Below are 20,026 nucleotides of genomic sequence, written 5' to 3' on the forward strand. Positions count from 1 at the left end.
GGCTGGTTAAAAAACACCAGAGCTGCACTCTTGATGGCTCCAGCTTGATTTTACCCCTGTGAGAAGTAAGAACGGTAAGCAGTGAAGGTTACCATATTGTACTAGTAAATTTCACTTTGAAAAAAAATCATTTAAGCATGGCTTCAACATTAAAACTCTAAAAGAGAAATCAATCATTCAAAATCACAAATTATGAAAGGAATTACATTAAATATAGTCAAATAATGTTGAGTTAAAGCATACATGAGTGCAACATGATAAACTCTAGAGAACTTATAGAAAGTATCAAAGAATCACACAACTTTGTCAAAGACATAGAGGATTTAGTTCAAACACCCAAACAACCTCTGAGTCCACCTGGTTAGTCTGTTCTATAAAAAGGAACTTTTAGGCATTCTAAAGTGTTTTAAGTGCCCTATTTTTTCCTTTAATTAAAAAAAATTTAGAAAAGAATATAAATAAGCTTTATACCATTTCTTACTATTCTACATGTGATATTTTACAGCACAACCCCATCCCACCAGTTAAAAAAATGAACAGACAAAAATAACTAGAAGACAGAACACTGTAAACAGATATTTCAGGTAGGAATATTTGGAATTCCTGGATAATTCTCTCAAATCTCTTTTGTTTTCTATTATAGAGCTACTAGGTAAGATACAGTATGATTAAAACCTGTGCATTTCTCTTTCTAGATTAGTGCCCTAATCTCTTATTGGTTTATGAGTTTATATTTAGGAAGTTTGATATAAAGACATACTAGAAAATTTCTGCAAATAATAAATTTTAACAACCAGGTAACGATCTCTATGGTGGGAATGACTGAAAGGACTCCACAGCCAAAGCAATAAAATAATTCTATTTCCAACAGGCAGCTCAGTTCTCTGCCTCCAATTCCAAAGTAACGACTTCACATATATTATTTTGTCGTACTTAACTGAAACAGAAAACAATTAAAAAACTTAATGGTAATGGAGAGACAGAGTCTGGACTTTCCCACTATAAGCCCCACCTGACTGGACATTCCTCCTGTGTCAAACATATTGCTTTGAGGTGAGGTAAATATATATGCAGTTTTGGAGAAGCCTAAGGCTTTAAAGTTTCTGAAAATTAAAAAGACTGGATGTCAAGTTAACTACACCTTGAAAGATACTCAAACTAGGTAAAAAATTTAAACTAACTGAGGCCTTTAACATTTGATTCTTCATAATTTATTCTTAGTTTATATGAAATACTCTCAAATTAAACATACATAAATAGAAAAATTGAAAAAAAAAAGAAAATTGACTTCCCTTTCAGTAAAGGAAATATTTACTATTTGGTATAATGTCAAGATAATGAGAGGGGGAATATATAATAAAATTTAATGACCCAATTCTCTTTTCTAAAGGCTGGCTTCAATTTCTCGTAATATACAGTAGGAACAATTAGGACCCACCCTCTTCTTCAGCAGAGCCCAACAAACTATGCTTATCCAAAATTCTGTTTAACCATATATTAAGATATTATTAAATTTAAAAATAATGGCCTTATTAGTAAAGATTTGAGTTCAACTAGTTACAGCAATTCGTTGTCTCAGGCTACAATGTTTTATAATTTTCCCCTGGAATCGCATCATTTATTTTGTGAAACTAGTAACTATGGCCTTGTTACTTACCTGTTAATTTTAGTACCTCTATTTAAACTTTCTCTGGGGTGTCTGAGTGGCTCAGTTGGTTAAGCGACTGCCTTTGGCTCAGGTCATGAGCGCAGGGTCCTGGGATAGGGTCCCATGTGGGCAGGCTCTCTGCTCAGCAGGGAGTCTGCTTCTCCCTCACCCCTTGCTCATGTTTTCTCTCACTCACTCTCTTTCAAATAAATATGTAAAATCTTAAAAAATAAATAAATAAACTTTCTCTGGATTTCACATTTAACATCTACTTAATCACAGAATTAGTAATACTTAAAACGAGAAAGAATGAAAAACAGCATACTCTTCAGTAATTTTAGGTTATTAACATGGGAATACTGACAAACAGCTAAGGTTTCCTTCATAGAAATATATTTTAGTTCATAATTTTATTAACTAATGTCCAATTTTTGTGACTGTTACACTGCTTAAATTTTATCCTTCATTGTCTCAAGCTCCCCAGTCATCTTTCATAGAATGAAAATAGTATTGGAGGACTTTCTCTTCCTGTCAATCAACTCAAATGACAAGAAAAGATGAATCTTTGTTTTTGGCTTTTATTTTTATTTGCTTATGCAAGCTTTAATCACTGGGAATTCTGTTTTCATTTTTGTAAAGTTAAACAATTAAACACTAAGTGTTTAAATTCTTTCTTCTCTTTATCCCCAGCTCTGTGCTTATTAACCTAGAGACAAACTAAAAGCATACTCTGGTACTCATACTTTTCTAGAAAATCAAAGAATACTTTAAACTGCCAAGACTGGTACTGTAGTTGATAAACTCAGAATTTTACATTCTCTAACATACCACGACTTCTTGTTTGTGTAGACAACGTGCACTAGGCTCAGCAGAGTTAAACATTTTCAGCATGATTTATTACTACCTTCATTTCCTTAAAAAAATTACTTACTTCAGAAACATGAAACTATATGTAAATATCAAGCCAAGATCCCAATCATTTTCTGTGAGTAAAAATGCCTGTGCAAACTACGTAAGATCACATTTTAGGAAGTATTTCATAAAAGCCAAGTGAGAATTGGAACTGCCTTCTCACCAACTATTTATCTAGTACATACAAAAAACTACCATTGCGGGAGAATTACAAGAAAGTGAACAAACTGAAGCATTTTCACAAATCTCAAATGATTTTCAAATAAATAGAGAAATTCACATTAATCTGAATATTAATATTATCAATAATTCGAGATGGCAAATATTTTTAAAAGTGAGTCAGAATATCATTTGTCTGGCTTTATTTTAATCTGTCGTCAATTTATATATCACCAATTTTTCCATAGAAAGTGTATCAATATCCTATTTTCTTATAAAGATAAAACATAACTTTAAAGTAGACTCCTAGTTTAAAGCATACATTATGTCAAAATATCTTATTTAAAAATTCCTACCTCTTTGCTTTCCTCCATATCTGACTCGCTGCTAAATTCTTCAGTATTTAAATTTTCAAAGTCAGATTCTCCGACAGCAATTGGTACAGTCACAGTGAGGCTGGGATTATTTATGAATGACATGTAATCACTTTCATCCACAACATATTTTTCCACACTGCTGCCTATGCCACTGGTAGTTCCATTTCCATCTTTGAGATAATTGAGATCTTTGCCTATTTCTATAGTGGTATGGTTGGAAATACAGCTGTCTTTTTTGTTATTTAGATCTTCGAGTGGTTTAATTTCATCTAGGGCTTTCTGCTTTCTTACAAAGGCTTTCTGAATAAATTCACGTAGTTTTCTTTTAACATAATCAATTCCTTTCTGCATCCTTCCCACAGCAATCTGAAGATTGTTCATTTCATTATCATCATCAGTGGCAGCAAGGTTGTCAGAACTGAACGAACTCAAGAGCAAGGCCAGGAAGAGGTTCAGAACCTAAGCATGATAGGAAAATAGGTGATGAAAACATTGTGTTGTTTCAGTTGCTCTTAAGTATAAGTTTTCCAAAATTGCTCTTACACCACATTTTTTACTAACAGGTATTCCTTTTAGTTTGTGATAAGCTATCCTGAAAAAAAGGTGCATGAAATAAATACCTGTCCAATATCAGGTGATACTATTAAGAGTATTTCCTTTCTAGTCATTACAAAATTACCGAAACCACTATTATGTGAAACTTCTAAATTAAGTTCAGTTCCAAAAGAGAAATCTTAGTTATCTAGTTAACTGTAACAGTGAACAAAGAAAAAAAAGTTTTATTTGGGATGCTAAGTATTTTCCCACGTAAACTGGATTTTCCAGGACACTGATAATTTATCATAACTTTATTCCTAAGATGATAATTCTAATACATTTAGACATGATTTTGTTTTCATGTATTTGTACCAATTTTTGCACCAGATAACTTACCAAATTAGAAAAAAAATATACCTACTGCTAGATCAAAAGTCATAGTTCTTGGTTCAGAAAATCATGGCCACTAGATCTATACAATAGCTGGACATACTATAAAAATGTTTTTTATACAATAACCATCATGTTAATATTGACTTAAAAGATTGTGGAATCAAGATATTGCCATGGGCAAAAATCACTGATTAGTCTGTAACTTGAGTTTTCAAAAATAGGCCCCATTGGTAGGAGTGCGTGAAAAGATTAATGACTATAAACCCACTGCATATGTACTCAAAAGATGTAATTTAGTAATGAGTCAGGTACTCATATGGGTACAAGATCAAGCTGTATAATTTTTTTTCAGGATTTGATTGGTAATTTTATGAGTTTGTGATTATTAAAGCATATAGAATAACAGAAGGATTTAGTAGTAAAGTAAGCCAAAGACAAAATGTAAAAATAATAAAGAAGAATCCTAGAAAAGACTTAAAGTAAAACTCCAATGAAAAGGATGCTGCGGGACGCCTGGGTGGCTCAGTTGGTTAAGCAGCTGCCTTCGGCTCAGGTCATGATCCCAGCGTCCTGGGATCGAGTCCCACATCGGGCTCCTTGCTTGGTGGGGAGCCTGCTTCTCCCTCTGCCTCTGCCTGTGCTCGCTCTCTCTCTCTCTCTCCCTCTCTCTCTCTGACAAATAAATAAATAAAATCTTTAAAAAAAAAAAAAAAGAAAAGGATGCTGCATTCTTGCTACATTCCTATCTTTCCAATAAGCTAATAAGGCCTATAGCTCCTCTGTTTAATGGTAATAGGAAATGTAAAAATGTGTAAGATCCAGTAAGGAATTCACATAATCTGTAAGTCTATTTTGACATTTCTCAATTACTATACCATGGTTACTGGTATTCATATGAAGGCCTACTCCTTTACCAATAAAATTATATTTTATTGTTATTTGCCTTTGAATTTGTTATTTGGATGAAAAACAGATGAAAGAAAAAAGTTAAATGCTACATTTTGGTGTTTATCCACAATGAAAATGAATTTTGGTGGCATTATTTTCTAGATTTGATTTCTGAAGGTTTATTAATGAACTATCTTTGTCTATTAGGAAATTTTTCTTGATATGTATCAATCGACACTGCCAGAGTGAGATCCAACTTATATTTCCTCTTCAAAGCACAGAGGCAAGTACTCTATTTATAACTGTGTCATTTACTGTTCTAGCTATATGGCTTGCTGCCCTTTCTTGTTAGAATGAGTGTGGGCCAGTCTTTGGCCCCACCTCTGTCTTGTCTGTGGACCAGTCATGGCAGTGATCACTGACACTGACTTATGGTAGAGCACCATAAGAAGTTTATGTGAGTTCAAAGGGGTTATGTCAGCTTGCCTTTGGAGGACCTTTCTCTCTTCAGTGAGTATGAAAAAGAAAAATTATAGGAAGCATTGCATGAAGTTCATTCCATCTTGTTTAATCAAATGTAATATGAACACATTTCCTTACTGGTGGTAAAAATGACATATTATCTCTACCTTATCTACTCTGAAATATATCCAGGATCTCATGAAAGGGGGAACTTTTTCAGCTGATAGTCAAAAAAGAAAGGAGAGCCTTTAATTTTCTCCTTAAAATACAGAGTTTCAATGTATGCATGTAGATGAAAATGATTATTTTACAGACTATTTCTCTTAAGTCATCTATAGTAATCCAAATTTTTAAAAAAGATTTTATCTATCTATCTATCTATCTATCTATTATCTATCTGTCTATCTATCTACCTACCTGAGAGAAAGAGAGTACACATGAGAAGGGATATAGGCAGAAAGAGAGGGAGTAGCTGACTCCCCGCTGAGCAGGGAGCCTGGCGTGGGGCCTGGGATCATGACCTGAGCTGAAGGCAGACACTTAACAGACTGAGCCACACAGATACCCTTACAGTAATCCAAATTTATATTAAATGCAATCCATAGGTATAGATGCTTCTGAAATTCTCCTTTCAATCTGAATCTTCTATACAATTACGTGTCAGATTTGTCTTATTTCTATAAATTAATAGATTATATGGGATATGTTGAATTTCTTTCTCTTTAAATCCAGTGTCCATTTTCCAATTGCTCATTGTTACCTTCCTAATAAAAAGCCATCTGTAGCTCCAAACTGCCTACAAAAAATCCAATTTTATAATGTACAATCGGTCTTTTCATAAATTAAACTCTACACAGTCTAACCCTACAGTTAGCTTTCTACTACTCCTACTATGGATTCCCTGCTGCAGTTTGATCTGTTCATTGATTGTTGTCATAAAGGATTCTGTTCTTTGCCTTTTCTTCTTTTCTTCCAATATATGCCAAATACATATATGAAATCAAACCAAATCTATAATAAAAGCCTATGACTTTTTGTTTCTGTTCTATGTAAGCCCAGGACTCTCTCTTCCTGTTCTATGCAATACTGTACTTCTCTGAAAAAAAAAAAAAACCAAATTGCATTAGGGATTGTGGTGGCTATAAAATACATCTACAAATTATTTGTTACTCCTCCATTCAAAAGTTAAAGCCTAATTCCTTCCTAAGTGTGAGTTTTTCTTAGTGACTAGCTCTGATGAATACAACGTGGCAGAAGGGACAGTGTAGGACCTCAAGATTAGAACACAAAGTCTTCTCCTTGCCTTCTCTCGCATGTCATCTGCTCTGGGAGAAGCCAGCTGCATGTCCTGGACACAGTCAACAGTCCTATGGAGAGGTCCACATGGAGAGGAACTGAGGTCTTGTGCCAAAAGCCAACAGGTAACTGGGACTTCCTGTCAAAAGCTATGAGAGGGATGCTTCTTGGAAGCTGATCTTCCAGCTTCAGTCAAGATAACTGGGGCTCTAGCCAACATCTTGACAATAACCTTATGACAGACCCTGAGCTGGAACCACCCAGCTAAGCTCCTCCCAAATTTATGATCCACAGAAACTAGAGATAATAAATATTTGTTGTTTTAAGTCACCATTCATGTTTCAGAATTGCACAATGCTCATGTTTCTTGTTACTTCAAGAATAGGTCTGCATTATCTAAGCTAATATTGAGGAGGTGGAAATCTGCAAATGAATAGAAATAAATGATAACTTCTTGCCTTTTTTCCTCTCCCTTTTTTCTTCCTTTGAGGGAATTGGAGGTTACTTTTATGTGAAATGAAACTAAATCTATAAATTATACATTTAAAAAATATGGTTATGTCAATCCTTGCTCTAGTCCACTGGATTGGAACTTAATCAAGCAACCCAGAATAATTCATATGTGAAGTATAAGAACCTGATCCCCATCACTGAGTCTATTGTCTTCTCTTCCCCATCCACTGGGTCTACTATTGCTTGGTTTGCTACAGTCTACTTTTCTTCCTACCAAGCTAAATCTTACATCTTAATTAAAGATAATTTGGGTTTAACCCCCTTGACAAAGCCTGTCTAAAGCAATATCTCCACTTTGTGAACTTGACATACAGCACTTTGTTTTTACATTTTTGACATGTATTAGATATTTCCATCTTTACTCCTGTTTGAGTATAAGTCATATCATGGTGTATATCTACCTTCTTATCACCTTTTCCATGCCTCTAGGACTCAGTAAAGATGTACTGGGAATGGTTCATTTGACACAGACATGATAATATGTGATTCTTAAGTCAGTGTCATTTGCTGATACTATAGTTTCTAGGCACCAAATAATGCATGCCCTTTTAATATATTTGAGGTGATCATTAATTTTTTTGAACTCCAATTTGTAGGACACCAAAATATGAAAACATCTTTAAGTGATACAATTGTTGATACTTAAAAAAAATGAGTGGTTATTCTTAGTACCACAGCCATGCTTTAATACAAGAACTAAAAGATAAAAACTAAAAATGGCCCTCTCCATGGAATAGTAAGAAGTATAGGTATGAACTCTGGTTCAAATGGTATTTTAACAGTTATGCTATATGGTATATGTTATATGTCAATCATGTAAAACTGGAAAAATAAAAATAAACAATGAACAAATATTTCTTAAAAAGTTAATGTGGGTCTCAATAGTCCAAACTCTACCTGGCTCCTGCAATAATGAATAATTGAGCATTGTTTTTAAAAAGCCAAAAACATATAAAACATTCCTCAGCTGAACATACTTTTTAATGGTTACATTTCATTTACTAAAAATAAGGAAAATATTTTTACTACATACCACCAGGTTTCCAATCACCATGACCATCATGAAGACAGTAAGGCACATGGTTTGGCCTGCGACCTCCATACAGTCCCACATGGTTTCTATCCATTCTCCACACAACACGCGGAACACAATCAGGAAGGAGTGGAAGAAGTCATGCATGTGCCAGCGTGGGAGTTCACAATCATTGGAAATCTTGCAGACACATTCTTTGTAGCTCTTACCAAAGAGCTGCATGCCGACCACGGCAAAAATGAAGACGATGATGGCCAACACCAAAGTGAGGTTACCCAGAGCCCCCACTGAGTTGCCAATGATCTTTATCAGCATATTCAGGGTGGGCCAGGACTTTGCCAATTTGAACACTCGGAGCTGGAAACAAAAGTGAGAAGGCTATTACCGCCCTGCCTTCTAAAGGATCTATAAATTTATTTACAAGGAAAATCTATGGCATAGTTGTCTCAATTATAGGGTGATGGCTTATTTGCATGTCAAATTTTACCTAGCAACTGTATCAGTTATTTAATACCATGGGTATTTTTCATTCTAAAATAGTCTATTTTATAAGTAAAACAAATATATTATACAGTTTTTATCGGCATTTTAATGATAAAATACACCAAAATTTCCAGAATCTTACATAAGCATATGTAAGATGTTTTTTGTTTTGTTTTCCATAGGGACCTGACATAGCTAAGATTAATGATGATTGATTGGCAGAGACTGTTTCACAGAAGTAGAGGCTGTCATTACTTGGGTATTAAGGAGGACACATACTGCATGGGGCACTGGGTGTGGTGCATAAACAAGGAATGGTGGAACACTGAAAAGAAATAAAATAAAATGGAAAAAAAATCTCAAAGTGGATACATTTTTTTAGTGTACTTGAGACACATAAGTACAGATAAAATTAACACAAATTATGTAAGGTGCAAGAGAAAAAAACCCAACTAATTTCCTTAAATCTTTAGATTGCTTTAATCTTGCTATATCATAAGTTTGCTGAAACATCAAACTATATTTTAAAGGAGATTTATTACTCCATAGTCCACCTATCCTTGTTTGCATTTTCACTTTTTGTGAACCATGGTCAACTGCGGTCTGGAAGCAAATGATGCTCCTTCCTCCTTCTTAATAGTGGCCTAACGCTATGTCACAATGCCTACGTCATTTACATCACTTCATCTCAACACATACACATTTTATCATCTCAAGTCATCACTAGAAGAAGGGTGAATACAATACAATAAGATATTTTGAGAAAGAGACCACATTCAGATAACTTTTATTAAGAGTATATTATTGTAATTATTCTATTTTATTATTACTTATTATTGTTAATCTCTTACCGTGCCTAACTCATAAATTAAATTTTATCACAGGTGTGTACGTATAGGAAAAAAACATTATATACAGGGTTCGGTACTATCCATAGTTTTAGGCATCCACTAGCGGTCTTAAAACATATTCCCACGGATAAGGGGGAGGAGACTACTGGGACTTACTGTATTTGAATAAGAAATATTTGGACTTAAGTAAAAAGCTGTATTTTGTCAACTCTTATGTTTTCAGTGACTTAATCAATTCATTATAGTATGTAAATGGCTTGCCACCACTACTTGACATGCCAGTTGTATGAGCTCATGGAGTCCTCTAAGGTACCATTTACAGTTCAACTGCAGCAGCATTTTTATTTCAGATGCTTCAGTAAATGTCAGGCCAAAAGTAGTGCATTATTTAATGGCATCTAAGTTACCCAAAGGAGTGGATATAAGCATCAAAATGTTTAATTTATTCCCAGAGAATAATTAATGCAAAAGAGCTACACACTAAGCAAAACACTAATGATAATATGTTTCGCATATCCCCAAACTGCATCACATTATCCAAAGATTTACTAAACATTTTTAAGTAGTTGCCCATATTATTTGTTATATAATCATTTCTAATTTTTGCTCTGTTTTCTGCATCCTTCTAGCTTCAAATTAGATTCACAGCTATCCATGAAAACTAGGGAAGGACATCATAGCTCTAAGGATCTCAATGAAATTTCATCTTTGAAGGTGGTACAGGAAGTTCTAAATAGACTCCAGAGCAAAGTCTTGAATCTAACCACCATTAATACGTTACTGATAGGAACCTGTCTTTAGTAACTATCTACAACCCCTGTTAATTGAAAATAAATCACAAAAAGAGCCAACTCAAAGTAACAACATGATAAAACATATCACACTTTAAATGGAAATATGTCAAGTGATATTTTGTCTCTTAATTTTAAAAGATTCGTGAACTGATGAATATAAAGATCAAATAAAAGACTCTTTCTTTAAAATTAACAAAACATAATATAGCAAGTCTTCCCTGGACTACATCTGGTGACTTTCTGCCTGGCAGAGGGGCGAATGTGTGGGGTGCTCTACTTTCTTCCCTTTCACACTCTCCCCACTCTCCAGTCTTGACTTCTGTGGGGGCAAGGTGGGCAAATCCATAATTCTGAGCCTCTGAGAGAAAGGTGAGCTCATCCTAAGTCTCAATCAAGCCTTATGCACAGATAAGCAAACTTCACATAACTGAAAGATGAATAATATGTTGTTTAATTGTATTTGGATTTATATACGAATCCTTTTTTCTCCCTCCTTATTAGCCCTGCCATTCAATTACTAAAGACAGAACTGTCGGTTGTTCGTTTGAATAAACATCATTTACCTGTTAAAGCTATGATGAAGAACAAATTACCAGCTGGTTGTAAAGGAATCTTGTTTGTTTTTAAATATACTCAAATAGTATTTTAACTATAGAAAAAATTATAATTCTTGTTCCTACTAGGTAAGAGAGAAATCTGATTAAATTAATTATAAAAACATTATGGATACTCTCAATTAACTTACCAGCCGAAATGATCGGAGAACTGACAATCCTTCCACGTTTGCCAAACCAAGTTCCATTAAACTAAGGCTCACAATTAAACCGTCAAAAATATTCCAGCCTTCTTGAAAGTAATAATATGGATCCATGGCTATTATCTTGAGAAACATTTCTGCTGTGAAGATCCCAGTGAAGACCTAAATAAGAAATGTTATTACACAAGTGAACACTCTTGAAATCATAAATAATTGTTGAGCAATTTAACTTACTCCCAATAAACCATAATTAAATTATAAATTTTAAAAATTGGTTTAGATCCAGTAACCTCAAATGGTGTGTACTCAAATCAATATTTAAACTGTTTATTATATTTCAGGTTTATTAAGTTATGAGGAGTATATGAATTAAGAACATAAAATTAATATTGTCATTTTTATTTTCATGAAAAGTTCAGCTAAAACATTGTGGGCAACTGTACTTCATAAATTTCAATTTGATGATTTTTTCATTTTCATTCATTTTGAAGTATTTCTAGTCACTCTTGTGATCTCTTCTTTAACCCACTGTCATTTAGGAGAAGTTTTTAAGTTTCCACATATTTGTAAATTTTCCTAATTTATTATTATTTCTAATTTCATTCCATTTTTGTCAGAAAAGTACTTTGTATGATTTCATTCTTTTTAAGTTTATTGAGGCATGTTTTATAACTTCATATATAGCTTATCTTGGGGAATATTTCATATATACTTGAAAAGAATGTATATATCCTGTCCATACATTTTCTGCTATTCCATGATTCACCTCAAATGCAAATCTTGCCTTCCTTAACATGTAAGACAAGTCCCACTTTGAATTGTTCATTTGTTGTTTTTGTCTTTCCAGCATCTACTCTCCCTTCATCTAGAAATGGCAGACTTGATTTTTTTTCTTTATAATTCCACTCATTTTCTCTGTCTCTAGTGACAAGAAATGGTTCTGGTTTGGCCAAATAGGGCATTCTAATTCTAGAACCAGAGGAACTGACTGGCTTAGAAATGGTTATGTAACTCCAGTCAGGCCAATAATCAACAACTCTCAGACTTTTGTTAAGGAACTAGTTAGGAAGCACAATCCTTCTGCTCAGGAATCTATGCTGGTAAGATAAAAGTTGGTGGGCTGTTGCCACCAACAGAATACCCAGGCAGAGACAAAGGAAACATACTGGGAAGAAGTAGGGTCAGAAAATGACTTCCAGCGACATTGCTTGAGAAACAGAATCTGTACAGGTTAAAACCTGGAGCTGTGCCCAGATGGGTGTTAGCTACTTGAGGTAATGAAATTCTCTTTATTTTTGCTTATGCCCATTTGAGTTGTTTCCTAATACCCACCTTCATTAAGCTTTCTTCCATCCTTTGCTCGTTTTTTAGAGATAATATTGAAGTGGTTCCCATACAGGTGAAAATTTGGACTAGGTAATGTTATTATTACTTCCTACCCCATAGTTCTATGATTTCTGACTACAGTTTATGATATTCTCTGAAATAGCTTTCAGAGTCTCTGATATAGTGTTCAGACATCCCATTGCTCTGTCAGTTTCTTCTGGGTACAGTTTCCCCAGTTGTAAAATACAAACATAGTATCTGCCTCAGGACTGAATTTATGGGAACCTAGAGAGAGGAAGCTCATGTAAATTTCATTTCTCAAGCTGGGAGGTGCATGAGAACCTAAGCCTCTTTCATTGGTATATATACATATACATTTAATTTAATTTAATTTTTTTCAGTGTTCCAAAATTCACTGTTTATGCACCACATCCAGTGCTCCATGCAATACATGCCCTCCATAATACCCACCACCAGGCTCCCCCTCCACCCCCTGCTCCAGTAAACCTTCAGTTTGTTTCTCAGAGTCCAGTCTCCCAAGGTGTGTCTCCCACTCCAATTTCCCCCAACTCACATTTGTATCAATATATTTTTGTTGCCTGAGTTAAGATCACTTTCCTTTCCTTTCTGTCACTCTACCATATATCCAGTGAATGTTAATACAAATTTTTAAGTGAAAATGTATGCAAAAATTTATCATTATAAATTCCTAAATTTACAGGAGAAATCCAAACAGAAATAATAATCTCTATATGATTATTTCCTCCCGAAAGATTCCATCTTTAGTGTTTATAAATGATGTTTCAAAATTTTCTGATTTGGTATATTTTATAATTTGACAAATGTGGTCATGACATTAAGAATCTTATTCTAACTAAAAAAAAAAAAAAAAGAATCTTATTCTAACTACCTGATGAGAGAAACACATCACAATCTTGTTAACATAGACCAATATCCTCTATAATTAATATGCATCTTTCTAGTAAAATTTAATTCTAAATCAAATTGTACATAAAATCTTTCACTCTTCTGCATTATTTAAGTGTAACAATCAATATATTTTTGTTATAAAAAAAGGATGTTAAACTTTTGCTGTCCAGGTGTACATGGCCAATTAATACACATTTAACTTGAAGGTGATATATGAAATTCATTAAGGCAGTCATGAGCTCTTTCAAGGGGAAGAAGAACCCTCAGTGACTCTTACCAGGTTCCCAACGGACAGCACACTGCTGAACTGCTCTGTCATAGGGTAGTGCTCCATGGCCATAAAGAGTGTATTTAAGACAATGCAGATGGTGATGGCCAGATCAACAAATGGGTCCATCACAACTAGGTTGACGAGATGTTTCACCTTTAACCATGGTTTACAGCAGTCCCAAATCAAACACATGTTAGCAAATTTGTACCAGCAGGGTGGGCATTTCTGTCTGGATTCTTCAAGTTCTGGGAAAAAAAAAGTTAGAATACTTATGAAAACTGCTTGATTTCTATTAGGCAGCATTTGTTTTAAATTGAAAGTGATCTTTTTAGAAATCTAAAGTTGTCAAAGGCATTAATAGGTTAATCTGATGGTGGAACAGGAAAAGACCTATTATGGGTTAGTTGTAATAAAAACATGGGCACAGAAAGGCTAGTAAATTTTCCAAATCTATTTTGGCTAAACATAGTTTCACAGATTCTATCTGTGAATATTCTATCAATATTAAACTGCCCAAAAATTATCTTCAAGGATATTTGAAACTAGTGGGGAGGACTTGGGTTAAGCTCATCTATGCTCCAGATAGAGCCAGATGCATATATATGTATAAATATGCATATGTATATTACACATATCAAAGAGCCCCTTCTCAGAAGATGTCCTAAAATTTTTATCAGTCGTGCTGAATCGCAGTTTCTTGGATTAGATATATGTTTTGAGTCTTTTTTTTTAAAAAGATTTTATTTATTATTTATTTGACAGATGGAGATCACAAGTAGGCAGAGAAGCCGGCAGAGAGAGAGAATGGAGGAAGCAGGCTCCCTGCTGAGCAGAGAGCCAATGCGGGGCTCAATCCCAGGACCCTGGGATCACGACCTGAGCCGAAGGCAGAGGCTTTAACCCACTGAGCCACCCAGGCACCCCTGTTTTGAGTCTTTTAATGAAATAGTTCGGTCAGTGTCACCAGTCTTAGTCAAAAAGTTTCCAGTTAAGATTTTAAAAATATAAGCTTGCATATTAAACTCAACAGGATTCCTTTTCTTTAAATTTCTTTAACTAGAGGGCACAAACGAAGAGAAAATATGCATGTTAAGAAACTGGGATACTCACTGTTAGCATAAACCAATGTTTCAATTGAGAATTATGTACTACTGATAAAATACAAGAGGATTTTAGGTGGAACGTATGTAGAATTCATAAATCATCATGTTGTGAATTTATTTTAAGTATTAAAGTGTGTAACTATCATACCAAGCCTATGATATAAGATTTCATATCATAATACACTTATTTAAGAAAAAAGTACAGTGATTTCAAGAGTCATTTCAATTGAATAACAAGAGAAAGAAGACAGACTTGCATAGCTCTTTAAGGTGATACTCAAAATACTGAACCTTGGTAAATACTGGCAAAGAATTTTAGAGAATTAGGAAGTGGGAAATTACTATCTTCTTTGGTAAGATGATCTTTTAATCAATTCTTGAGTGGGAAAAGAATGCAGAACTTCTTTTCTGCCCATATCATTACTTCACACCTGATTATCTGCTCTGCCAAATATGAGACCACCACTTCTTAGCACTAAAATAAAGGAAAAAAATTCTTTTTTAATTCATGGTATATTTGACTCTGGTCAGTTATTACTACTGTTGCAACTGGAATATTTCTTCAAACCTGATATAATTCACTAGAAGCTAAACTTTGTGGGGGAGAAAACAACATATGGAATGGATAACACATCCATAGCTGATTTTTTATTTCACTGATAAATATTCACTATTAACTAATGCTCTAAGTTCACCACTTCCCTAAAGTAAATTAATTTCCTGATTATTTTTAGCAGAAATCCATTAGAGGTAGATTCTTCAGTTGTCTCTTTAGATACTAAAATTCTTCAGGTGCACAGTTCATTTCTCTTTTTCTTAATATGTAATCTTGTAAACAATAAAGAATAGTTGAGGTATAAATCAGAGGAAAAATATAATATCAATAACCAGTTATTGCACAGATGCTTTTAAGACTCCTAAACAATGTCATGTTTATATTGAAGATAAAAAGATATCATTTATAGTAATTAAAAAAAGAGAAATTAAATAATAACTCTTGGCCTGTGTACAGTCAGGATAAGTATTTTTAATGCTACTTGTCATTTAGCAGGTAAAGAGAAGCAAATGGGAATTGTGTAGAAAACAAACAAACAAACCAGAGAAAAATTCAAAAGGGAAAATTCAGCCAGCATTGCTCATCTTGACACCAGGAAAAAGTGGATCAAAGTTGTCTTAGTTCTAAAATAAAATCATTCCATTATTCATGCCAGAGAGAGAGAATGAGAGACAGAGAGAGAGAGAGAATCTTACATTTTAAAACAAAACATAGCACTCAGGAAAGAACGACAGCCATCTCTCCATTATTCCTATGTGGATTATCCACACTGAGATTCCCTTACATCCTAGTTTGCATGTTTTGCTGGTTCTCTTCAATTCCTCGGGTGTTTGTAACTTACCCTCCCTCTATCCTTCAGAAGGATGTGACCAGGAAACATTTTTGTACAGTTTTTGCATTTAAAACTTGAAAAGCAAACAATTCGTTTTTGCTCACCTCCTACAGTTTCATTAAGTAGGAGGCTATTCATTACACGGGACAATGGAGACTTGACTGTAGTTCAAAAGAAGGAAAACAAAAGATGCCAGCCAGCGGGATCAAGCCTGGTTCAAAAAGAGAGAGAGAGAGAGAGAGAGAGAGAGAAAGGGAGAGATGGGGTGGTGGTGGGGGGAGTAAACTAAACCATGATTAGACTTAGAAGAAAGGACCCCAAATAAACGAATTATGTCAACCTAAGAAACCTTCACTGTTAGCAGGACCAAAAAAAGGAAGGACTATGTAAGACAGCTCTAATATGCATGTGTAGGTGAAGTATTGCTAACAACCAACCTAGATCAATGTCACATTCAAAAGTTTTAGATATCATTGAATAAAGAAAAGAAAGGTTTATATTCTATAAAACCAATGAAAAACAGAATGAAAATGTTGCCATGGTCCCTCACAAAAGTATAGTCAAGAATCTCTTCAGGTATTAAACCAAACACTCTGTCTTCTGCTTCCTAAGTGATACATATTTCTAGGACATCCTAGGCAACTCCATTGAGATACATTTCAGTGGAGAGCCATGTGGATACACTCATTTTGAACTCTGTATCTTAATTCGTGGACAAGTTCAATCTTGTGGTGGATTGATGTTTTTCAAGTAATTGCTTACGTTAGCTCAAACTTAATGGTATCAGAAGTGCAAAATAGGACTGTTGATTTAGACTTACCCTGTCTCCTTCTCTACTTCTTGCTTTAGGGAGCAGACATGCTGCTGACATCGGTAGCAGAACCACTGGCAGCTTCCTCTCAGTGGTTTTGCTATGGCAAGGAGCAGAAGACCAGAGAATCTTCAAAAGATTTACCTGGAGGGACAGGGAGGAGCAAGCTACTGGCAGCTGGGGGAGAAGAGGGAGTGCAAGCTAACGCAGGCGAGGTTGGGGAAGAACGTACTGAGTTTAATATTCCATAGAAATCAGTAAGAAGATTTCCGATACTGCATTAAGATATTATGAAAATTGGGTCTTGTAATACTGACGTGGCTGTGATATATATCCAGACATCTACACTGTGGGTTTTTTCTGGCTGTGACTTTTAGGCTTTTGGTACTGATATTAATATCAAAAAATCTTTGCATTCAGACTGGAAAAAGAATTATTCCAAGAATACATCCAATGCCAAGAGAAACTATAACTAACAATAAGAAATGCATGTGCCTGTGCATTCTCTCTCATTCGCCATCTTTCTTTTTCCTTTGACACGTCTACAGAAACGCACGCACATGCATGCACACACACAAAACCTGGGAAGGGGCAGAAAGAGGGGGGTTATAAAAGAGAAAGGGAGAGAAGGGAGATGGAGGGTAAGGGAGAAGGATAGAATATATTTTATATGAAAGTATTTTCCAAGTAGTTGAAGTTGATAGTTCACATTTAAATTCACTTACAGTGTGGAAAGACACAAATGTGAATTAACAAAAACAATGAAAGTAAAATGACAATGATTATATTTACTGACTGCCTTCTACATTCCAGATACATAGGTGTTTTATATATGACGTCTAAATTCTTACAACAACCTGATGCCTAGACCTCATTATCTGCATTTTACTGATGAAAAAAACCTGAAGTTTAGAGTCATATTAAAACATTTAACATGGAGGAGAACCAAGAATCGATCACAGATCAAGCTGTCCCCAAAGTCTTTATTTTGGCATTGTAAGATCCAGACTGCCAAACAATATGTTAACTACTCAGACATACAATCTGCAACTAAAGAAAGAGCTGATATACTGTAAAATTCTGGTCAAACAGAGGCAAAAGTAGGTCTACAAAATTTTGAAAAATTTGCTTCAAACTGGTTAATATCAAACCTTAATCCACATTTTCATTTATATTTCTGGTTAAATCGAAGGACTTTATAACTTTTGTCTCAAGTAGTTAATACAATTCAAATGGGTTAGCATGATCATGAAAATAAACGTTTATCATTACACTCCTTTCATTGTCATGCATACAATAAGTTTCAAGAGTTTAGAAGTGAATCTACAAAAGCAGTATTCCAAGTATATCTTGAATTTGCAGTAGCTTCCTGGAGGCTAAATGTAAAAATCTGTATTAGATAGTAGAATCTACGTGTTGTATGTGGATTTTATTTTATCTGGTAAAAGACATAATGCTGATGTGATATAAAGTCAGGAAGAATTTTCTTGGAATTTATGGAATTATTATTTTTTTCATCATTACCAACGCACCACCAAGTAGCTCTGCTATAAGACTTCTGACATACCTTCCATGGTGTTGGTCAAAATACTGGCTAGACTCATTGCTCTTTGCCTTGCTGTAGGATCTTCCAGCAAATCCATGGAAACATGATAAGAACTGGACCTTCTCTTTCTTAGTTCTGTTTCAGTAGTTGTGCCCTGAAAATAAAACTTCAAGTAAAATAACTGTTATTTTTAAGGGTAGCAACACCCAAAGTGTTGGGGATGCCTGCATGGCTCAGTTGGTTAGGCAACTGCCTTTGGCTCAGGTCATGATCCTGAGTCCCAGGATTGAGCCCCATGCTGGGCTCCCTGCTCAGCAGGGCATCTGTTTCTCCCTCTGACCCTCCCCCCTTCTCATGCTCTCTATTTCTCTCTCTCTCTCGAATAAGTAAATAAAACATCTAAAAAAAAAAAAACACCAAAGTGTTCCTATAGTAGGTACTATTTAACTAAATGTCTACCAGTTGAGAACAGCTCATTAAGATATTTCTAGAATCAGCATTCCTGGGAAGTATTTGAAAGCCCATCAGATTCTCAGCCTTCAATGACGCCTGGGTTTGCAATCAAGATGGACTTTAATTCCTCCATGGTGGAGTTTTTGGCTGGAGGGATCATGCCTACTATTGCAAAGATAATCTTTTAGCATTTCAACCATTCCTACCTAGAACTTCAGACTGAAACTCAGTGTTCCTTGATTTATTTCCAGGCTGAGTTATTAGATCTTTATAGATACATATTCACAGTTTAACATATGGGAAGAATTTTTAAGGTTTCCCTAACATGTGTTAGTAACAGTTCCCTTAAAAGATGAATTCAACTTATAAAATGCTTCTGTTCATTATAAATAAGTAACAACTCCTAACATCCTTAATAATAAAAGCAAATATTAGAACTAATTTTTAACATTTACATTTACAAAACAACTCCACAAAGCATCCACAAAACAACACATCCTTGGTGCTGAAACTCTAATTTAAGTCAATAACACCAAGTTGGGGAAATTTGATTTTTCACTATGACAAAATGATTCGATACTTTCCTATTCCAAAATAAACTCACCAAGATTTTAACATGGGCAGAAATTTATTCCTACCTTAGGAGATCAAACAATGAAGTTAATTATCACAGGAAGAAAGGGCAAAACTCATGTATTTCATATGCTGATCTGAGTGCTAATAATAAATAAGAAGTCGTAAGTTCATAAGTTCATAATCCTTCCTATTTTTAAAAGAGCAACATGAGTCCTGTTCATCTACTTTGACTTTACTGTGGAATGAGTAATTAACATTATTTTATTAACCTGCATACTTCCAATGCAGATATATTCAAAAGCAAAGTTTCCACTCAGTTGAAATGATTGCCACTAGTGGTGATAAACATCCATCTAGGTCACCCTAAAATTAAATTTATGGTAGAAGAGAAGCAAGATTAATGAGAAAAAAAAAATACCACCACCCCACCCCATTTTAACTAAAGTCTCTCAAATCAAAAGGTTGTTTCTCAGAAATTAAAATATTTGGGCTGGTCAGAGAGGCAAAGTTTTAAGGAAA

General features: G+C 34.6%; 1 protein-coding gene across 11 annotated transcripts in view; it reads right to left on the reverse strand.

Moving 5' to 3' along the window:
• Positions 1 to 20,026, reverse strand: part of LOC308339894 (sodium channel protein type 2 subunit alpha) — a gene marked incomplete at both ends in the record, with an annotated part of 81,061 nt that overhangs the window by 31,562 nt on the left and 29,473 nt on the right. For all 11 annotated transcript variants that reach the window (XM_080798949.1, XM_080798954.1, XM_080798951.1 and 8 more), the window contains 5 exons: positions 3,076 to 3,555; positions 8,219 to 8,575; positions 11,092 to 11,265; positions 13,637 to 13,875; positions 18,500 to 18,632. In XM_080798949.1, coding sequence (XP_080655075.1) covers positions 3,076 to 3,555; positions 8,219 to 8,575; positions 11,092 to 11,265; positions 13,637 to 13,875; positions 18,500 to 18,632 — 1,383 coding nt within the window. The remainder of the gene's footprint in view (positions 1 to 3,075; positions 3,556 to 8,218; positions 8,576 to 11,091; positions 11,266 to 13,636; positions 13,876 to 18,499; positions 18,633 to 20,026) is intronic.

Source organism: Martes martes (genome assembly GCF_963455335.1).
Source record: "Martes martes genome assembly, chromosome: 3".
NCBI classification, from domain to species: domain Eukaryota; kingdom Metazoa; phylum Chordata; class Mammalia; order Carnivora; family Mustelidae; genus Martes; species Martes martes.